This window comes from Amblyomma americanum, chromosome 1 (genome assembly GCF_052857255.1).
Source record: "Amblyomma americanum isolate KBUSLIRL-KWMA chromosome 1, ASM5285725v1, whole genome shotgun sequence".
NCBI classification, from domain to species: Eukaryota; Metazoa; Arthropoda; class Arachnida; order Ixodida; family Ixodidae; genus Amblyomma; species Amblyomma americanum.
In genome coordinates this window covers 230264195-230282703 of record NC_135497.1, presented here as the reverse complement: position 1 = coordinate 230282703, position 18509 = coordinate 230264195, and the positions used below count along the sequence as shown (strand labels likewise).

Below are 18509 nucleotides of genomic sequence, written 5' to 3'. Positions count from 1 at the left end.
CCGGCGTAATTTCTCCGGTGAAAGCGCCTATTCCAATGCCTTAAGCACACGTTTAGCTAGTGGGACACGGCGCAGTGGTACGCGCCACAGGTGTCTACCATGCACGCCAACCCCTCGCCCTCCAGTTCGATGCCGCACTGATTCCAGTCATGCATGTGCAGGTTCGTGTTGTACTCGGAGGGTTCACAACATTAACTCCACGGCATCCTTCGAGCTGTGCCCGGCATGTCGGCAGCACGTGTCGGTGTCGAAGCGGTGGCGGCAGAGCCCCCCGACCGCGTACTCGATCCAGCGGCAGGTGGGGCACAACTCCCCGAGCGCACGGGGCATCCGGCACCTCCTGCTCGTCTCCGTGGAGTCGAGCAGGGGAAGTACAGGGGAGTCTGATTCCCCGGCCACTTCGGAAGGCAGGATCGAGACGACGGGAAGGCATATTACTCTTCGTGATGCGATGCGCCGGAGGTTGAACACTGCCTGCACGTGAGTGAACCAAAGAGCGGAGCTCCACGACCGGAAGTGCGGAAGCTCGACGTCGACCGCGGCGGCCCAAGATGACGCGTCACCGGGTCCTTGCTGACGCGGCTTGGGCGCCATGGAGCCGTCGTCCGAGGACTCGCTGCCGCTTGCCCTCTCGATGCCCAGCACAGGGCCCATGCTGGCTGTGTCAGTGGCCGAAGGAGATCACGTTCGGGTAGCAGGCTGCTGGGGCCGATGCTTCTACGCTGCACAGGAGACACCGCGTCCCTCGGGAGGAAAAATGGAGGCGTCCGAACCCCTCGTCAGCTGCGTTCGAATTCGATCCGCCCGAGAACACGCTGCTCGAGCGAGGAGCCCGCCAGAGAAAGAAGACGACGACGACAACGAAAGCTCAGTTACGCGAGCAGCGGGCTTTGTTTGAGCATCATTCTGCGCTTACCGACAACCAATCACCGCAAAAATTTAGCGATAAAACGCGTCAGATTTTCAACTTGCTTTCGCATTCGCAGAGCTGCTAGGCTTAGCAAGGCTGTGGCATGTAGAGGTGTGCACCGAGGCATCGGCGCGCCGCCGCCGGCTACTCTCGCTGCGTCGCCACCGCCGACATTTTCACTTGGGGCGATCGGTGTGCCCTAGAATTATGAATAAATATATTTTTTCCCGCAAATATATCTGCGTTTGAGATTTTGTTTTTCCTTGTTTATTTCCCTGCTTGAGGCAGATAATCGTTTCAGGGAGTTGTGCAATGAAGCAACACAAAACAAACAAAAGCAACCTTGCTTTTCGCGCGTCTACGCATGAGTATCGTTACCAGACAACGCAACGTAGTATTCCAAAACTTCTTCAAAAGCGCAACATGGCGTGGGTGTACTGAGCCGGAGTACCCGGGTTCGAACCCCACCGCGGCGGCCGCGTTTTGATGGAGGAGAAACACAAAAGGCGCCCGTGTGCTGTGCAATGCCAGTGCACGCTAAAGATTCGCAGGCACCTCTTCATTTCCTTTTTTACTCCCTCCTTTCCGCCTTCCCTTACGGCGCGGTTGAGGTGTCCTCCGGGACACGTGAGACAGTTACTGCGTGATTTCCTTTCCTCAAAACCATTTTTTTTTCAACGAGAAGAAACAGCGGTCTCGGAACGTCGGAATCACGACTTGAGGATCGTGGGCGTTGCGGCTGCGTGTAGAATCGGCGATATGTCCCAAAACGGCATCAACTCATCATAGCATATCTCAGCAAAAAAAATGTTCACCTGCTGCAAAAAAGTATTTTAATTTTATTTTATTCCGTGGAAAGTTCGTTATAAGAAAATTACTTGAAACAAATGGTGATTTTAATGTATAAACACAATCTCATTTAGAACAAGTGGAAGTACTATTAACATATGGAGTGTCACGTGCGTCGGTGCCGGCTTAGCAATTCTTAACGAATTCACTGACTCTGCGCAATGGAAAAAATTAACCGAGGCATATAACAAAAAGCAAACAATTGCCACTACTACGCCGAAAAAAGAACGGTTCTGCACGTTTGTGGAGCAGAAAATATATAAACACAATCAACATACGCGGTTCAGATATGTGCCTATATTTTTTTTAATATGACTCCTAAAAAACAATATTTACAGAACATTTTGCATTTCTCTCGCAAGAAAAAGTTTATTTCGCAAGTGAGTTTTAGACCCGTCTGGGTCCCTGGGCCACTGCGCGGTCCCGCACTGCATCAAGTAGGTCATGCCGGGACATGACGTCGGCAGCCCGAGTCACCGCAGCAAGCTGCGATGTCGGGTCTGCAGACATAAGCAGGACCTCCCAGCTCGAGATGGCGTGCTGTCCCCGCGGGGGAGGGTCAGCAGGGCAGCCGAAAAGGATATGGGAGAGTGTGGCGTGGGGGTCACCGCATAGGGAGCATGCAGGGGATGTGCCACAATAGTGGGATAACAGCTGAGGGGATGACATAGAGCGGGTCTGGAGGCGTCTGAAAAGGATCTGTTGGGAGTGCGTAAGAGAGGTGCGGGGAGTGGGGTAAGTCGGGCGGTCCAAACGGGGTATTTGCCTGAGCTCCGCAAAGGTGTGCGCCCGCTCCCTCGAGAATCCTGGATCGAGACTGTCCCGAGCCCGGAAAATCAAACCTCGGGCCAATTTATCGGCAGCCTCGTTTCCTGGGAAACCCCTTCAACCCTTCTGTATTCTGTCCTCTCCGCCCCTAGTACGAAAAGCTCTAAAATCTGAACCAATTTAACAAAGAAGGCTGTAGCGAAATAGCTATTTAAACTTGTGGTTTAGCTTTCCACGCCGCCGCCGCCGCCGCCGTCGAAAAATGGTCTTGCGCCGCCGCCGATGAATACCAGGCGCCGCGCCGGCGAGTCCGCCGACGCCGACGAAAGTCGCTGGAACGGGAAAAGTACCGCATTCGTTTTCTCTCGCCACCGCGCCGGCCGGCCAGCGCGCGCGCGTTCCCGATTCGTTCTCCGCGGTGACGTGATCATTCCCCGCCATAAATGGTCCGCTCGCTTCTTTCTCGCGGCTGCCGGCACACGGATAATCCGGAGCATTACGTAGCACTTGCTCTTACAGGCAGAGATAAGCGTGCACAGCAAGCGGCGCTGGACCAATTATGGCGGCTGGTTGCGGTACTTTTCCGGTTCCAGTGATTTTACCGCCGACTAGAAACGACAGCCACCGCTGCTGTTCGAAACCGACACGGCGCACACCTCTAGTGGCATGTTGCAAGTTGCGTGTACGCGCCGTAGGCGCCGCCACGGTCGGAACGATTGCAGCGATTCTGGTTTCGGCAGACACCATAGTACCGGCGGTAAATGCGGCTGAAGATAAGCCTAATAAAAAGTAAATTTTCTCGACCATAGTAGACAACAAAAACATGCTCATGAATTAAAATATAACTTTCCGTTAGCATGAACAATAAGATATCAAAGAAATTAATTTCGAAGATGATACATCGCGTCTGCGGCGCCAACGCCTCCGCGGGCAACGCTGAAGCGGAGCGGCAGCAGACGACCGCGAACGCGCAAGCGATACCGAAACTTCGTGACCGGTACTCGACGCGACGTACGAACTGGAGCCAGCTGGAGCAGTGTGATCAGCGTCATGTCGCACATGTACTGTTGCGCGAAGTGGTGCAGCACATCTGGCAAGAGTGGAGAACATTTCTTCAGTGTTCCTACTGACGACAGGTATTTATGATTTCACTGACTATCGTATATCCCTCTTTGCATAGCCGATAGCGACCGTTGTGCCTTTGTTTTGACAGCGCTTCGCCGTTACAATTTGAAATTGCCGATGGAATAGAACTAACTTTCCCTGGCGCGGTTTACCGCAGTGGCTTTAGTTTTGCAAGATGAGTTTGATAAGTACATTTCAGGACATTAGAGCAAAATTAAGGGACGGTGCTGAAGGTCTAGATGGCCCAACGGGCCGTTGCCTTTCATAAGCGTGGGACCGTTTGTTATCTTGCTTGCTTGTTTGCATGTCTGTGTGTGTGCTCTCTGCCTGACTTGTCTCGCTACCTTTAAAAGCTAACCCCCGCAGATTTTGGTGCCCTCAGAGTGTATTATTCAAACTTCTGCACCCTATAGCGTCGTCAGCTGGAGTAATTTCAATGTTCAGTTTGGTTTAGTTTTTAACGCTTGCATATTATTACTTGCGCGTTCGCGCATGGTTTCTGCAGTTATGCGCGCGTCACATCTAAAATTATCGAGCTGGCCTGACTAACACCACTAGTTCGGGACACCGCGCTGAAAGTCGATTGCACGCCGTGAGCTGCATATAGAAAGTCCGCCGGTCTCGTTTTTCTTACTTTCACCGGAGCTTTTCTGCTCAGCCACCCGTGTACTCCGTGGAAGCGTTTCTCGAAACTATTAATTCTCTATCGTAGTGCTGCCGCTCCGGCACTGTAAATTTCGCTCCACACTCCACCCCGGCTGTCCTCGATGCTGCTCGCTCTTGGGGCGCACGACCGGCCTTGGAGGGCAATGAACTGTCCGCAGTATTCCTATCCGTTGACATATATTTTATCTCGTACCTTGTCCTTGCCAGCTTTTGGGAAGCTCGCAGAAAGTTTCGCCTTGTTCGTCTCCGCGTCGTTTCTGGCGGGTGGTTGAAGGGAAGGCGAAGGTCGCTTTCTTCTCGTCTGCGACTTTTTTAGGGCGTTTTCCTTGCTTAAGAACTTTTTTTTACTTCTTGTTGAGCCATCTTATTTGCCTTCCCTTTCAGTTTTTTGGAAAGAGCAGTGTTTCCTGTTGATGTTCTGCTCACATCCCTTTCACACTTGCCATTTCATCACAGTGAAAGCAGAAGGTGAAAAACTGTGTCTACTGATTCATTCACCAGCTGTTATTAATCCAGACTTCAAACTTTTGGGCAAGCAGCTCTCTGCCATAGCAAAAGTACATTGGCACTTGTGTTCCATGCAGGAATTTAATAAAAATAATCATGTGTGGTGATCAGTATGCAAATAACTAGAGAAAAGTGTGAGTGATATAATGACTATGGTCAGATAGAGCTTAAGTCTGGAGTGAAGGTCTGCCCCCATTCCTATCTGCTGCACAAAATTATGCCACGCCCAAGAAGTAGTTGAACAAAAACTAGTTCTTGTTACCTAAACCAAAAGCAGGTCACAAAAGAAAAAATAAGCTCAAGAATTTTAAAGGTTCTGGCTTGTCTATCATAGGCAGACATTTTAAAGATGATTTCATTTATCGTTTCGATTGGCCAGCAGAGCAATAGAGAGAATCGCAGGCCATGGCACATTCTTACGAACTGCTGTCTGTCTTATTTCGCTTGCATCCTGCCACAGTTGCTTTCAAGCATATATGTTATTTAATTTTCGTACCCCTTTGCTGTGCAAGGAGGTGCTAAGATGCAATCCTGAAGTGAGGTATACAAAACTTTGAAATGTATGCAATCATGTTATTTGGCTGTTTTTCAGATTTTCCCTTTGGCTGAAATATGCCAATAGGCTGGAACTGCTGGAGAAACCAAGGGAAAATGTCCACAAGACATACAGGCTCTGCTCAAAGCACTTCACGAGGGATTGCTTCACTAGTGATGCCTGCACAAGGCTGACGCGTGAAGCAGTCCCTTCCGTGAAGGTGCAAGAGCCTCGCCTGAGAGCCTTGGTGCACCCGGGTAAGCAAAATTCCTCTCCCAGAAAAGTCTTCGCAACCTTGATCCCTCAATATATCTTGTGGTTTTTTTGTTGCAGATTTCTATGAAGAAGGTGTGGCACAAGGTGAGGGCACTTTTTTCAGCAAAGCGCATCCTATAAATCTAAGATCAAAAGGAACAATGGCATTCATAGAGGCTAACTGCAAACATAACTTGCCGAGCACAATACTTTCCTGCTTCAATGTCATGTGGCCATTGTTCCAATTGCATCAGACTGCAGTGATGTACCATGTAGTAGCTTAAATTTCTCTTAACCATCAGATGTTGGACAGTGCACCCAAGCAGCAGTTAGGAAAATAATTTTTACAACTCTACATTTAGTATTCTTGTCATCATTACTTACTGTTCGTTGGGATGAATAGAGGGCAGACTGCGGGAATTCACTGCAACATTTGTGGTGAATTGTAATAAGGTGGCAGTTTGGCCTTGTTGGTTGCACGACATACAAAATAGCACATAAGGTCAAGAAAGAACACACACAAACACTAACTGCCAGCAGCTTATAGTGATACGTGAGGCGGTAATTATACATGAAGTTGCCACATATTGCACAAGCTTGGAGGATAAACATTTTAGCGGTTTCTTAGATAAAAATGATTCTTTGAGGGACAGCCTGCCAGGATGTTTAGTGATGCACATGTCACTTAGGCTATCTGATTTCTTCCTCAGTGGTTTCGTGAGTAAGTTTGCAAGCATTAATAGTGGTGGCATTGCATGCTTCATAGATAGGTTTGCACTTTGATTTGTATTTCCCGCAATGCACATCAAATGCATTTACGGCCTCATAGTTCACAATAAAGTGCTCAGCATTTGTGTTTTCTTAATTTTTCTTCCAGTGTGCGGCTGCGCAATTTTGTATGTCGCGGTATATTCATCTGGCAAAATTTTCCTTTGTAATTTAGCTGCCTACAGACTTACAAAAACGCTTTAAGCCCAATTTAGGATCACACAAATTCCGAGCAAGAGAAACCATTCCGAATAGAACATCACTGCCAGACTGTGCGCTGAGCAGAAGGCGCTGCTATGCAGAGTTTGATCGGCTATCTTTTTTTTTCTTGTTCACACAGCCATTGGTTCCGCTGCATCATCACAGTCCACTGCTGTACCAGTGGAAGTCATGCTTGGTCATGGTAAGTCTTCCTGCAATCTTACATAGGAAAGCATTCGTAAGTTTTCACCATACTAGTTTGTTTGTTTTCCTTGGGAGTAACTAAGTGGTACCTGTATTTCAGACTACTTGCCATTGCCACCAACGGTTGAGCCAGCCACAATTGCTGGTGCAGATTCTGATGTCTATGACACAGCTAGGTAGGTGCAATAAGTCAGGATCTGTTTTACATTACTGCTTGAGGTGAAGAAATTTTCATTTAGTTGAGGCTAACACTGTAATGCAGTATTACTTACACTGAGGGCTGTGTCTTCAGGCTATATGTTTTCTATTGACGTTGTCGACCTGTTCTATTCTATCCCACAGACTGAGTTGTTAGCCGCTGTACAGTCGTGCATTTGAAAAGAATGGGGTGGTTTCCTTCCAGAACGCTGCCGGTGTTTCTGTTGCGAATTTCTTAGCAATGTTAGAGTATTACTTGTCTTGCACTGTGGTATCATTCGAAGACCAGCTGTTTGTTCAAAAAAGGGGAATTTGCATTGGTTCTTGCGTGGCTCCTGTGGTATGTAACATCTTTCTTGCGCAGCTGGACAGATCATTGGCAGATACTTTTGATGAAGCCAAAGTGCTGAAAACATTTAGATATGTTGACGATTGTTTAATTATCTTAAAGAAACAGGTTTTCTCATCTTATCCACAAACAGTGGAAGAAGTTTTATCTGGTTTTAAACTACTTGGAAAAGGTTTGGACTTCACTCATGAGCTTGCCCAAGGCAATAGATTGCAGTTTTTAGATATTGACATCACCCTTAAAGACGAAAGTTTTTGCTGGATGTATTGCCCTCGCGCGCAAGAAGAATTAATGCCCTATGATTCTCCTTATTCGAAGACTGTAAAGCGCACCATTACTCAGATGTGCCTGGAAGCGTCGCTGAAGAAATCATGTTGCCATAATGCAGGGAAAGCTTTCAAGCTCAGGTTCGGAAGTTGGAACAGGCAGGCTTTCCAACGTCAACCTTAAGCGGAGTAGCAGAAGCTTCACTGAGAAAATTGAAAGAATTTAGTAAAAAAGGCGATCAAGATGAGGTCACCAAACGCAAAAGTAGACCGGTTGTCATCCCGTACACCCATAACATGGCGCACAATTTGAAGCATATGGCAACAAAATACAAGGTTCCTGTGGTTCCCCCCCCCCCCCCCCCCCCCCTGAAAAAAAAAAAAAAAACTGGCTGCCTTGTGCGTTAAAACTGATCCCAGCAAGGCAAACAAAACTGAATGTAAAGAGAATGTTAAATGTGCCATGGGAGTCGTCTATCAAATTCCTCTCACATGTAAAAAGAAGTACATCGGCCAAACCGGCCACTGTATTAACAACTGATTAGCAGAACATAATTGGGATTTACAGAATGGTACTGGATCAGATTTGCCACATGATTGTGAACCCTGCGGAGAAAAAAGAAAGATTAAGTGTGCAGCAAGGCTGAAAGAAACGAAGGTTTTAAACAGAAGCAGGGACCAGACAGCCTGTCAACTGTTGGAGGCTTTCTATATCAAAAGCAACTGTAATGATTGTGTTAGTACCCATTTATTACCATTTATAAGAATGAAACTGCTTTTTTAGATATACGGGGGTGAGACACATATGTGGCTCACTTATCTTTTTTTTCATTTTTTTTACAACCCTCGCGTGCATGTGTGGTTCTTGCTATCCCTCTTGATTGTTGTTCTTATATTCATTCTCTTTCACAGTGAATAAACAGTTGGAAGTTGTGCCTGTCCCGTTTTGTTTCACTTGCTATGTGTTGTCCTTTTCGGCACTACAACCCTTTTCTGGAAACATGCACCAACTAGCCACCCAACAAGTATTACTCATCAAGTTTTTGTTTGCATTCTGTGTCTGACTGCCGTTTCGTGTGTGTGTGTGTGTGTGCGTACGCATGTGCGTTACATAGGCTGCATGAGGAAGACATGCGCTCCATGGCTACATGTGGTCTCGCAAGGTGAGTGACACCCAGTGTGTGTGTAGTCTCCTCTAACCAAAGCCACTCTGAAATAAATTGGTAAATTGGTTTTTGGGGAAAGGAAATGGTGCAGTATCTGCCTTACGTATCAGCGGACACCTGAACTGTGCAGTAAGGGAAGGGATAAAGGATGGAGTGAAAGAAGAAAGGTGCCCTAGTGGAGGGCTCCAGAATAATTTCGACCACCTGGGGATTTTTAACATCAGGTGGTCAAAATTATTCCGGAGCCCTCCACTCCAAGCAATTCATTGTACTATGGCATCATCAACCTCCATTCGTCCCCTCACTATTCTTTTACTTTCCATTTCCCCATTCCCCAGTGTGGAGTAGCAGGCCAGGGCCACCTTACCACCGGCTGACGTTGCCACTTGGCTGCTCCAACGTGGGCGGGGCAGAGATTGTCGTGTGGTATGTGCGTCACCAACTGACGATTTGATAGACTGCACTTACCGCTCCCTGCATACGCGTGGTTTTTAAATGGCGCGAGAAATGACCCAAATTAGTCCTTCGAGCCACAACGGCTAGGGTATTCGCGTTTTAGAAATTTAAAAGCTGATATGTCTAATCCTAACGGTCGGCTACAAATCTCCAACTGCAGGGCACCTATCGAAAATAGTGAAAGAGTTAACTATTAGAATTTACTCAATCACCCTTCTAGTTAACATGATTCACCTGTTTTTTTTTTGGTGCCCGCCTACACTGGTATTACTATGCCGAAAATATTATATTTACCTCAAAAACCATATTTTTAATAATTTGTGGTGGGCTTCCTTGAAATACCTGGCACATATAGGTATACAGGCCCTTGTGTGGTTTGCAGCGGTGTAACCATATAATACTGAAAAGCTGCCGTGTTGGCATGCAGGTCTGATTGCTCTACAAAAAGTAAATAGGGTGCCAAGGAACAGGCATGAGTGCGCAGCAGCAGAAGTGCCCCCGAGCTGCTTGGCAGCACATCAACGGTCTTGATATGAGCACAGAGCAGCTTGTGCCGTGGTGTCACCAAGGCCCCACACCACACCAATAAGCTGTCCAGTGTGTGTCCCTAGAGCTTTTGAAATGTGTATGTGCATGTAGCTTTACTACAGCAGAACATTTCTGCGAGCTAGTTAGTTCAGTGGCGTAGTGCTAGTACCTCTCGCTTTGTATTCGTTTTCTTTGTGCAGTTTTTATAAGTCTACAGCTTTAGTTCAATCCATTATTCTCCAGAATAGTGGACGTGGTCTCCAAGGCTAAAGGTTACAATTAGCAACTTCATTCGGCTCAAGTCAGTTTTGCAACAGCAATTACATCTGCAACTGCACCATGCATTTTTGCATGGTGCGATTGAATTTCCATGAGTCATTGCAGAAGGCGCATGAAATTTGTGTATGGCGGTATGGTTTCTTCCAGCATTTGGTGTACTGAAAACCAGAATTCATGCTGGTTCCGAGCTCAGAAGTTCAAGGGTTTTCAAGGGCTTTCCAATAATTTTTTTCGAGGATTAATAAACACGTACAGCAGCTTATCAAAACAACATTTTCTACGTATCACGAATTTGTAACTTCTATTGCACTAGGTACTTCTACCAGCGAAACCACACAAGCTATAGGTCGCACTTCAGTCGCAGCTTTCATGAAAGCTCAGCTTCCTCTTTTTTCCAGCTCAACACCTACACCGAGAATGTCTTGTGCTTTCTCTTTTAGTGTTCGTCAAATCGTTGGTCTTTTATCACCCATTTCAGGTCATTTGGTAGCTTCTGTTCTGTTAAAGAACCTGCTAAACCATCCACTCAGAAAACCTACTTCTTTGCCTACACAGTGCTTTGCATACATATCTGCTTCTTTGCACTTTCGGCCACCTGCTTCTTTCAAGCTTCCAAAAAATCACAGTAATGATGCCTTCCAGAAGCGACGGACGACCACCATTCCTTTGTGATCTGCAGAAAGGATGCCACCAGATCTGTCCACAGCATCACACAATCTGCCCTGGTGTGCAAGAAATTTCTCTCAAATTTTCCACAGTAAATTGCTTAATGCCAAAACCCTGCAACGTGCTCCCATGCCCTTGGCTCAGAATGAACAACAGTTTAACTATCCACAATTCTCTAAACAGAGAACTCATCTTCAGGAGATCACAATCAGTCATTGAGCAGAGGCAGATTTTGCTGGAACCCCTAAGGGTGCAATACCGCCACCTCCCGACTGGCCAAGCCAAGTTTGCTGTTTTTAGTGCAGTTTGAAAAACTGCTGGATAATCCTGGGGGTTTGTTTACATTGCTGCTTATAGGGTATCGTGAGATCGAGCAGCTATACTCATTCTAATCAATTTGGATAGTGGCTGAAGTAGCTGAGAGGGCAGCACCAGCGACGATGATGAAACCAAAGCACCCTAGCTTCAAGACGTTTATTTAAGAAATGTTTCCTGAATCGTCTCACGAGTGGCCAAAAATCATTGGCTGCATCGCCGGCGGCGGAGTACATAAATATCCGTGCGAAAAGGTAAGAACACATATGTGCATATGTGCACATGCATTCATTTCCAGTGTTCAGTCACTCAGTGATGGATTCAGTCACTGTGGCACAGATTTGAAGCCTTGCTTGGATCCAGCAGTGCAAATGTTCTCAACACATGTATTTTCAAACACCTAAAAAAAGATGGGCAGAAGTGTTCACCAATCTGTAATGCACCACATAGATTTGTGGATGCCTTCCACTAGAAAAATTATGCCAAATGCACAACAAAGGCCTATCACATATCCATCCAATTAACCCTGCCCTGTGCGAGTAACAGCCACCTTATCGCCGCAAACTTCTTAATCTCAACCGTCCACCTGACTCTCTGCTACTCTTGCCTTCTCTTGGAATCCATTTCGTTATCCCAAGGGACTGTTGCTTAGCTACTCTTTCCATTACTTGCCCTGTCCATGCCCATTTTTTTTTCTTGAATTCAGCTCAGATATCATGAACTCACATTTGTTCCCTGACCCACTCTGCTCTCTTCAAGGATTTTCAAGGACCCACAGAAATTCAGGACTCTCAAGGCCCTTGAATAAAGCTTTTTCCTGTTCAAGAGTTTTCAAGTTTTTCAAGGACTCACACATGGGCCCTGCCGTCACTGTTGAATGGGCTTTACTTGGCTGGTGATGAGCCGATTTTTCTTTTAATAAGGTGCATGGTCGACCAGAATTTGGAAATTTTTGCCAGCCCTACTGTGGGTTATTGCTGACTTGTATTCGGCCATGCTGGCACTGATGTCAGCCCTTTGTTGGTGGCGCACTTTTAAGAAATTTTAGGCTTGCGTCAATCCTCAAGGTTCAGCCAAGCATCCTAGCCAAGCTTGGCAGCAGACTTTGGCAAGTACATTGGGCCAATGTTGTGCCCAGCATTGTCACCTTGGTATGAGGCCTCTATTTAGAAAAAGAGGATGGCAAAAACGAAATTACAGACTGATTAGCTTACTTTTCATTGCTTACAAGGTATTTGCTAAGGTAATTACTAATGGAGTCAAAGCTATATCTCAGGCTTTAGGGAAGAGGTTGTTTTAGAAAGGGTACTTGGCAATAGAGCTTGCTCATACCAGCAGTCAGGTCATTGAGAGGTGCACAGAATATATCTAGCCCCTACAGTATATAGTGTTCGACGATTATAAAGAAGCATTTGATTCAGCTGAAACATCACCAGTCATATAGGTACTGTGTAACCAGTGCATCGGAGAGGAACTTGTAATGGCACTATAAAACTTATATAGGGACTGGGAAGAGCTCTGGGGCCGGATTACGCAACTGTCAATTAGCAAAGTTGTCAAAAACTTGTCAGTTAACCTCGCTCCTATTGGTTGGTCGTGACCGGCGGCCATATTGCTTTTTTGCGTCATGGGTGGTTGCAGGTTGCGTCACGGATGTTGCACACCTAATTATGCAGGCGCTAATTGAAAGTTTTTGTGACAGTCTCGAGGCGGTCAATTTGAGCATTGCGTTTTTGACAGAAAATGGCGGCGGTGTACACGGCCATACGACTGAGGTGGCTGCGCTGGCGCGAGCAACGGCGAAGGAGGGCGCACGAAGATGTGTTTGCCTTGACAGACGAGCTGTTTCGACGCCTTTTTCGACTGGAGAAGCAGACTGTGGAGTGACTGTGCGACGAACTCGCCGATGAACTGGGAGGTTTGCGTGCGAGCGTGCTGTCGGTGCGGCGGCAGGTGCTGTGTGCACTGCGGTTCTTTGCTACCAGCGGCTTTCAAGCTGCCGATGGTTACAAGGCGCACATCGGCATCGCACAACCGATGATAAGCAGACGCGTGCAGCAGGTGTTGGAGGCAATCTGCTAACTTAGCGCGCAGAAGGGTCAGTTCCCGCAACCACCTCTGTGCCACATAAATAAAACATGCTTATGCTGGCAAAGCACTTTATTTTTCCCAGCGCAAATCACACTTCGTGGTCGTCTTCTGTTTCCCAAGGGAAAAGAAACAGACAACCACACAGCACATACTACAACACCTCACCTTTTGGCATTTTTGTCATCAATCAAAAGAGCCGAACAACACAGACTTCAACAAGTTGTCTTCGTCGATTTCGTACCAAGCACTTCTTGCAAGTTCGCTCGGTAGGCACGTAGCCTTCACTGCATTCGTTGAACTTTTTCTGCACATTTAGGTCAACCGCAGAGTAGCTTATACCAGACGCCGTGTAAAAAAACAATAACACGGGGTGGAATTGGCTGCTTTCGCGCAAAGCGGCTTGACGTTTTACCACCGTCAGTGCATCCCTGCGGCAGCAAAAGTTGCCCACCAGCAAATTTAATAGCACAACTTCGAACGCTTTTTGTTTTGCTTAATATTTTCTAACTATAAACACTATGTTTTGACAAAATAAAATATTAGTTATTTTGATCGCTACTTATTTCTTGTTTCTTTTTACAAAAGTTTACCAGATGGTCCCTCATCCTGAAAAAAAAATGCTCTCGGGGCACCGTCCTGCTGTAAATGACTGATTCCTCGTTGCGTCAAGCGATTACGTCTCTTTGTTTCGTCATTTTGACGTCCCTGTCATTAACTTTTGACAGAATTTGTGACAGTTACATATTACAGCCCCAGGATAAAAGACGAAGGAGTGCACCTTAATAATTTCTGGTTCACTGCTGATATTTCTTTGCTAAGTAACTCGTTTGTTAAACAGTCTCAGAAAAGAAAAAGGTTTATGGCAGGCAGCAAGATGTTGGAAGTGGTCAAGGGACACATCTATCAAGGTCAAATAGTGACCGGAGATCCACACCATGAAAATGAAATAAATAGGAGAAAAGAATGGTATGGAGTGCATTTTGCAGGTATTGCCAGGACATGAAGCAAATTAGCCTGAATATAGAGGTAGAAAATTGGTTATGAGGAAAAGAAATGACAAAGTAACTGTCTCACATATCTTGGTGGACATCCAAACCGCAGCACCGCAAGGGAAGGGATAAAGGAGGGAGTGAAAGAAGAGGTAGCAATTCTCAATTTCCGCAGTTGTTGGTTGCCACAAAAAATTTGCGAGCAGGACCGTCTGTGTACCACTGGTCGAGCCTACTGCAGGATGCATTTGAGTGAGGGTACATAACCTCTCAGTACTGTTCTCCGTTCGCCACAGCATCATCGCTTTTGAGGTGCCACGTTTATACATTACAATTGAAACACAATCCACCTTTTTCACAAAGCTTCTCTGCACATAAGCGCCTCTACTCCTTGAGCTTAACTGGTTAGCTGGAGCTTAAACCTCTAGCTTCCACTGCGCACATGAAGTTTATGTTAAAGACAAGTGCAAGTGATAGATGGCAGCAGCTGTCAAGCACACACTTGCCACTTCACAGGCATAGCTGGGACCTTGTGGTCCTGGATTGCGTCTCCATAGCCCATGTGCATTTGTTTTCGACCAGTTTCTCCGAGGGCACCACACCTTATGAAAAAGACAGATTGCTTTATTAAAGTGCTTCCCCTCCCCAGGAACTTAACTGCGACCATTAATGCCACCATTGCCTGACTAGGGCTGTTTTTCTGTTGGCATTTTGATATCATAATAAATTTTGGGTGAAATATTTTGGCAGCATGTCTAAAAAAAACTGCCGTCCCTACAGATGATTCCTATATCTAAAATTTTTGTAACCACTGCGTACAGTTGAGCTCACTTAGAGCAAGCACTCACTTATTACCAGTGAAGCCGATGCGACCATAGTGCTGTACACATCAGGAATATCACACTGCTTATCAAGCAAAACTAAGAACTGGACATGGGACTCAATTATAAGAAACATTCAGGTGCCACAAACTAAACGAGTTGATAATTATAATTTCACCTAAAATGAGCTGTACCCCGTAAGTTCACAAAGCACACAAACAATGAAACTGTGTAAGGAATAATATACCAGTAATATAAAAAAACTGAGAAACTTGCTATGTAGTATAGCTACTCTTCTTGGGCATCATATTTGTTTGCAGCCAAATAAAAGTTTAGATGTTTATCAGCATGAAAGTAGATGACACAACTCGTATGGGAATTACATGTAGGATGTGTAGTGAAACAAACAATATGGCCCACAAATTCAGTTTACTCCATTCCTGCTGCAGCTAGCCAATCCTCTGCATTCTGTACGCAGCAATCTGACATGCATACTTACTTTAGCATCTAATTGCAGTAACTATGATTTGAGCAGACCCAGTTACTTCACTGTAAAAATGAGTAAAACATATGCATTCATGAAAAGAACATAACCATATCTATGTTCATTGAAGTCATAAACACAGAGAGGATGTCATTGCAGTGTGGTTGCCCCTGCCAATGTAGGCCATGACAACAAAAAATAATCTAAAAATAGGTACAGCTTTCATTCCTGCTTAGTTAGCCAGGTTAGTTGTTTAAGCATAGAACATTATCCATGAACCACTCAAGCTTCAACTCATTGAAACAAACATCCACATACAAGACATGAGATGAGACTCGTTTCACTCCCAAATTTCTATTTATAAAATAGAAAAAGGAAATCCTCAAAGGCAACTAGCACGCAAGATGTTCTAGTAGATTCAGCTGTTTATTTAGACAGTGAAAAAATAATATACACATGTCCACTTTTTACATGCAACGTCAAACACTCCATAAATGCAAGTACGGCTTGTGACCAGCTCATATCATAACTGGTGCCATTTACGGCTGTTCAAGGAGTTTATAATTTACATCCACTGTCAGTTCCAGTGAGGAAGAGAACAACAGATCATAACTGGTGCCATTTGGCTGTTCAGGGAGTTTATAATTTACATCCACTGTCAGTTCCAGTGAGGAAGAGAACAGGTTTTCAACATGTTCCTTAATGATAGCACACATTTTGCAGACAACATTCTAGTTGTAAAGAATGTTTTTCATCAGAAGAGCCTGCCTCTTCTCAATCTTGGACTGCAAAGTAAATCAGCAAATATCCATACATGATATTTTGTTGTGCAGGGCGCTGCTAACATGTTTTCACAATTATATGAGCTTAGTTTCACAAGTTTCACACCATAGCAAGACGTTTCTGCTTGTGTAAAGTAATCCCATTGAGGTACATGAATGGAACCTGCTGATGTTTGTGCGTATCAGTGAAAAACAAAAAAGTTACACTCATTACTACCCTCAAGGTGACACAAAGCTTGCAGTGATCAACAAGCTGCAGAAGTCAAACGGTGGTGAAGATGGTAAAGTTTGCCATCACAGTATTCGTTGCTGCTCACAGGCCCAACTTCTTTGCTGCTATCTCGCGCATTTTGTTCTTCTGTGCTTTCCCAATGGCTGTCTTTGGGTAATCCGCCTCATAAAGAAAATACTTTGGGATCTTGAAGTGGCTAAGCTGCAAGATGGAAATATAGCAATACAGAGAAACCGATTCACCTTGCGTTACTTTTTAGCTCTCTAAGATGACCACTATCTGCAAATGTTCACACAACTGAGATTCAACATGGCGCTTCTATTTGATATTTTTTTTTAATGCACACAGGCTATATTTTATCTAGATTTTTAAATACTGCTCTCTATTTCACACCTGTCAACTTGACAAGGTAAAAATTCGGGAGATAAAGATTAAAGGTAACATGGGGGGGGGGGGGGGGCATATTTCAATAAATTGAGTAATGGTATATGCTACTATTATGAATGCTACAGCACTAGTGTTCTGGTGCACAGTGCCAGAAAAGTTGGGGCTTCCCTCAGATTCGCTGACATACTCCTAGTACGATTCACTGGCATCAAAAACAGAAATTAAGCACAATTATTTCAGTAATCCTCACATCATGATTATTCTGAAAAAATTAGTCAAACCCACTTATAACAATATTGAAGTGCCACGGAAATGGCATTGTAACTGACAATTGTTATAACAGGGTTGTGCCAATAAACAGAGAACATGACAAACTTTAGAGCATTTAATGACAGAAAAGACCTGCAGAGGCTTGATCGTTCCAATACCTGTAAAAGTTCGTTAATTTGAACTTCAGAGGACTGGAAAAAATGTTCAAATTATCGAATGATTCTCAAAAGATAACAGAACCACTTGCATCATGGCATATTTATCTGGTGAAAAACTGGACAACGGTTGCTTGCTTTTGAGATGAGAATGGCACATCGATTATTGTTCACATTTTCATACATGCCTTATTGAATTCATACTGTCAGGAGGTTCGAAGCACTGCTCAAAGGCGGCAAGGGCCTCCCCGGCAGCCTTCACAGTGCGACGCAGAACTGTTAGACTCCACCGCTACTGCATCGCACTCCTCACAAGCGGCAGCGTTGTGTGCGAGGAGGCTTTACTGCACAAACAGCGAACGGCACGTGACGAGTGCGCACTTTCGACGCACTGGAAGAACCAAAGAGAAACAACCACGTGTACGAAAACGCTTGTGCCAACCAGCGCCTGAAACGGTGCACAGCTGGGTTTGGATAGCTGACTGATACGGGCTTGCACGAAACTCCAAAAAGCGGAACCAAAACTATGCGGTCTGACTGACCTTGAGATGTTGCCGCACGCTTGCCATCGTGCCTACCATTTCACGCACACTGAGGTACACGGATGACTCTGCTGCATAGAATTCAGGTTTGTGTCTGGCTATTTGGGCAAATGCTTGCCGCGCCAGTCATACCTGGACATAGCCTCCCTTCGGGAGCCCATTCGAATTAATCTGTGCGACACCCGTAGCATCTGAATTAGTGAGCGTACAACGCCATAGACATATTTACATGGGCAGTGGCCAGGACAGTGCTGCCAGTTTGAATTATCGCGATTTCTGAATTAATGTAGGTTGAATTAACGAGCTTTGGCTGTGCACCGCAACTTGCATCGGTTCCTGTTCGTTGTCCGCGCCGGTGACAGCTACCATGATCGCCTTGTTGGTGAGGTCTTCTTTTATCATGACTGCATCAGTGTGAAAGCACCGTCAGCACCGTCATCACTGCACCGGCGGAAGCTTCGTGCGCCTCCGTGTTACTGGCATCAAGCGCACTCTCCAGAAGCAATTCTTACGGGAAATCCAAGGAGCTTGCAGTACCAAGGGAACAGTGACAGCAAACAAGAGAAAAACCATGCTAGCAACGCGCGTGCACCACACCCGACTGAGAGTATGCGTGACGCGCGTGGCCGGTGCAGCGACCCAGCAGCTCGCCTGACGTAGTAACACCTGCCCTCAGGACAAGTGCAATCCGTGAAGTTACCAAAGAAGAGGGGAAGATGTGACAACGCATGTGCTCTCACCTCTC

General features: G+C 45.7%; 2 protein-coding genes across 2 annotated transcripts in view; one reads left to right on the top strand and one right to left on the bottom strand.

The window, feature by feature from the left end:
* Positions 1-3420: 3420 nt before the first annotated feature.
* Positions 3421-9194, top strand: LOC144116054 (uncharacterized). The gene is made up of 6 exons (XM_077650715.1): positions 3421-3620; positions 5448-5617; positions 5694-5720; positions 6724-6786; positions 6889-6964; positions 9106-9194. The coding sequence occupies exons 1-6, from the start codon at positions 3421-3423 to the stop codon at positions 9113-9115; spliced, it is 546 nt and encodes a 181-aa protein (XP_077506841.1). The 3' UTR covers positions 9116-9194.
* Positions 9195-15803: 6609 nt separating this feature from the next.
* Positions 15804-18509, bottom strand: part of LOC144114759 (medium-chain acyl-CoA ligase ACSF2, mitochondrial-like) — a 102137-nt gene continuing 99431 nt past the window's right edge. Inside the window, exon 16 of the mRNA XM_077648708.1 lies at positions 15804-16611. Within this exon, the coding sequence (XP_077504834.1) occupies positions 16492-16611 (120 nt within the window). The 3' untranslated portion in view covers positions 15804-16491. The remainder of the gene's footprint in view (positions 16612-18509) is intronic.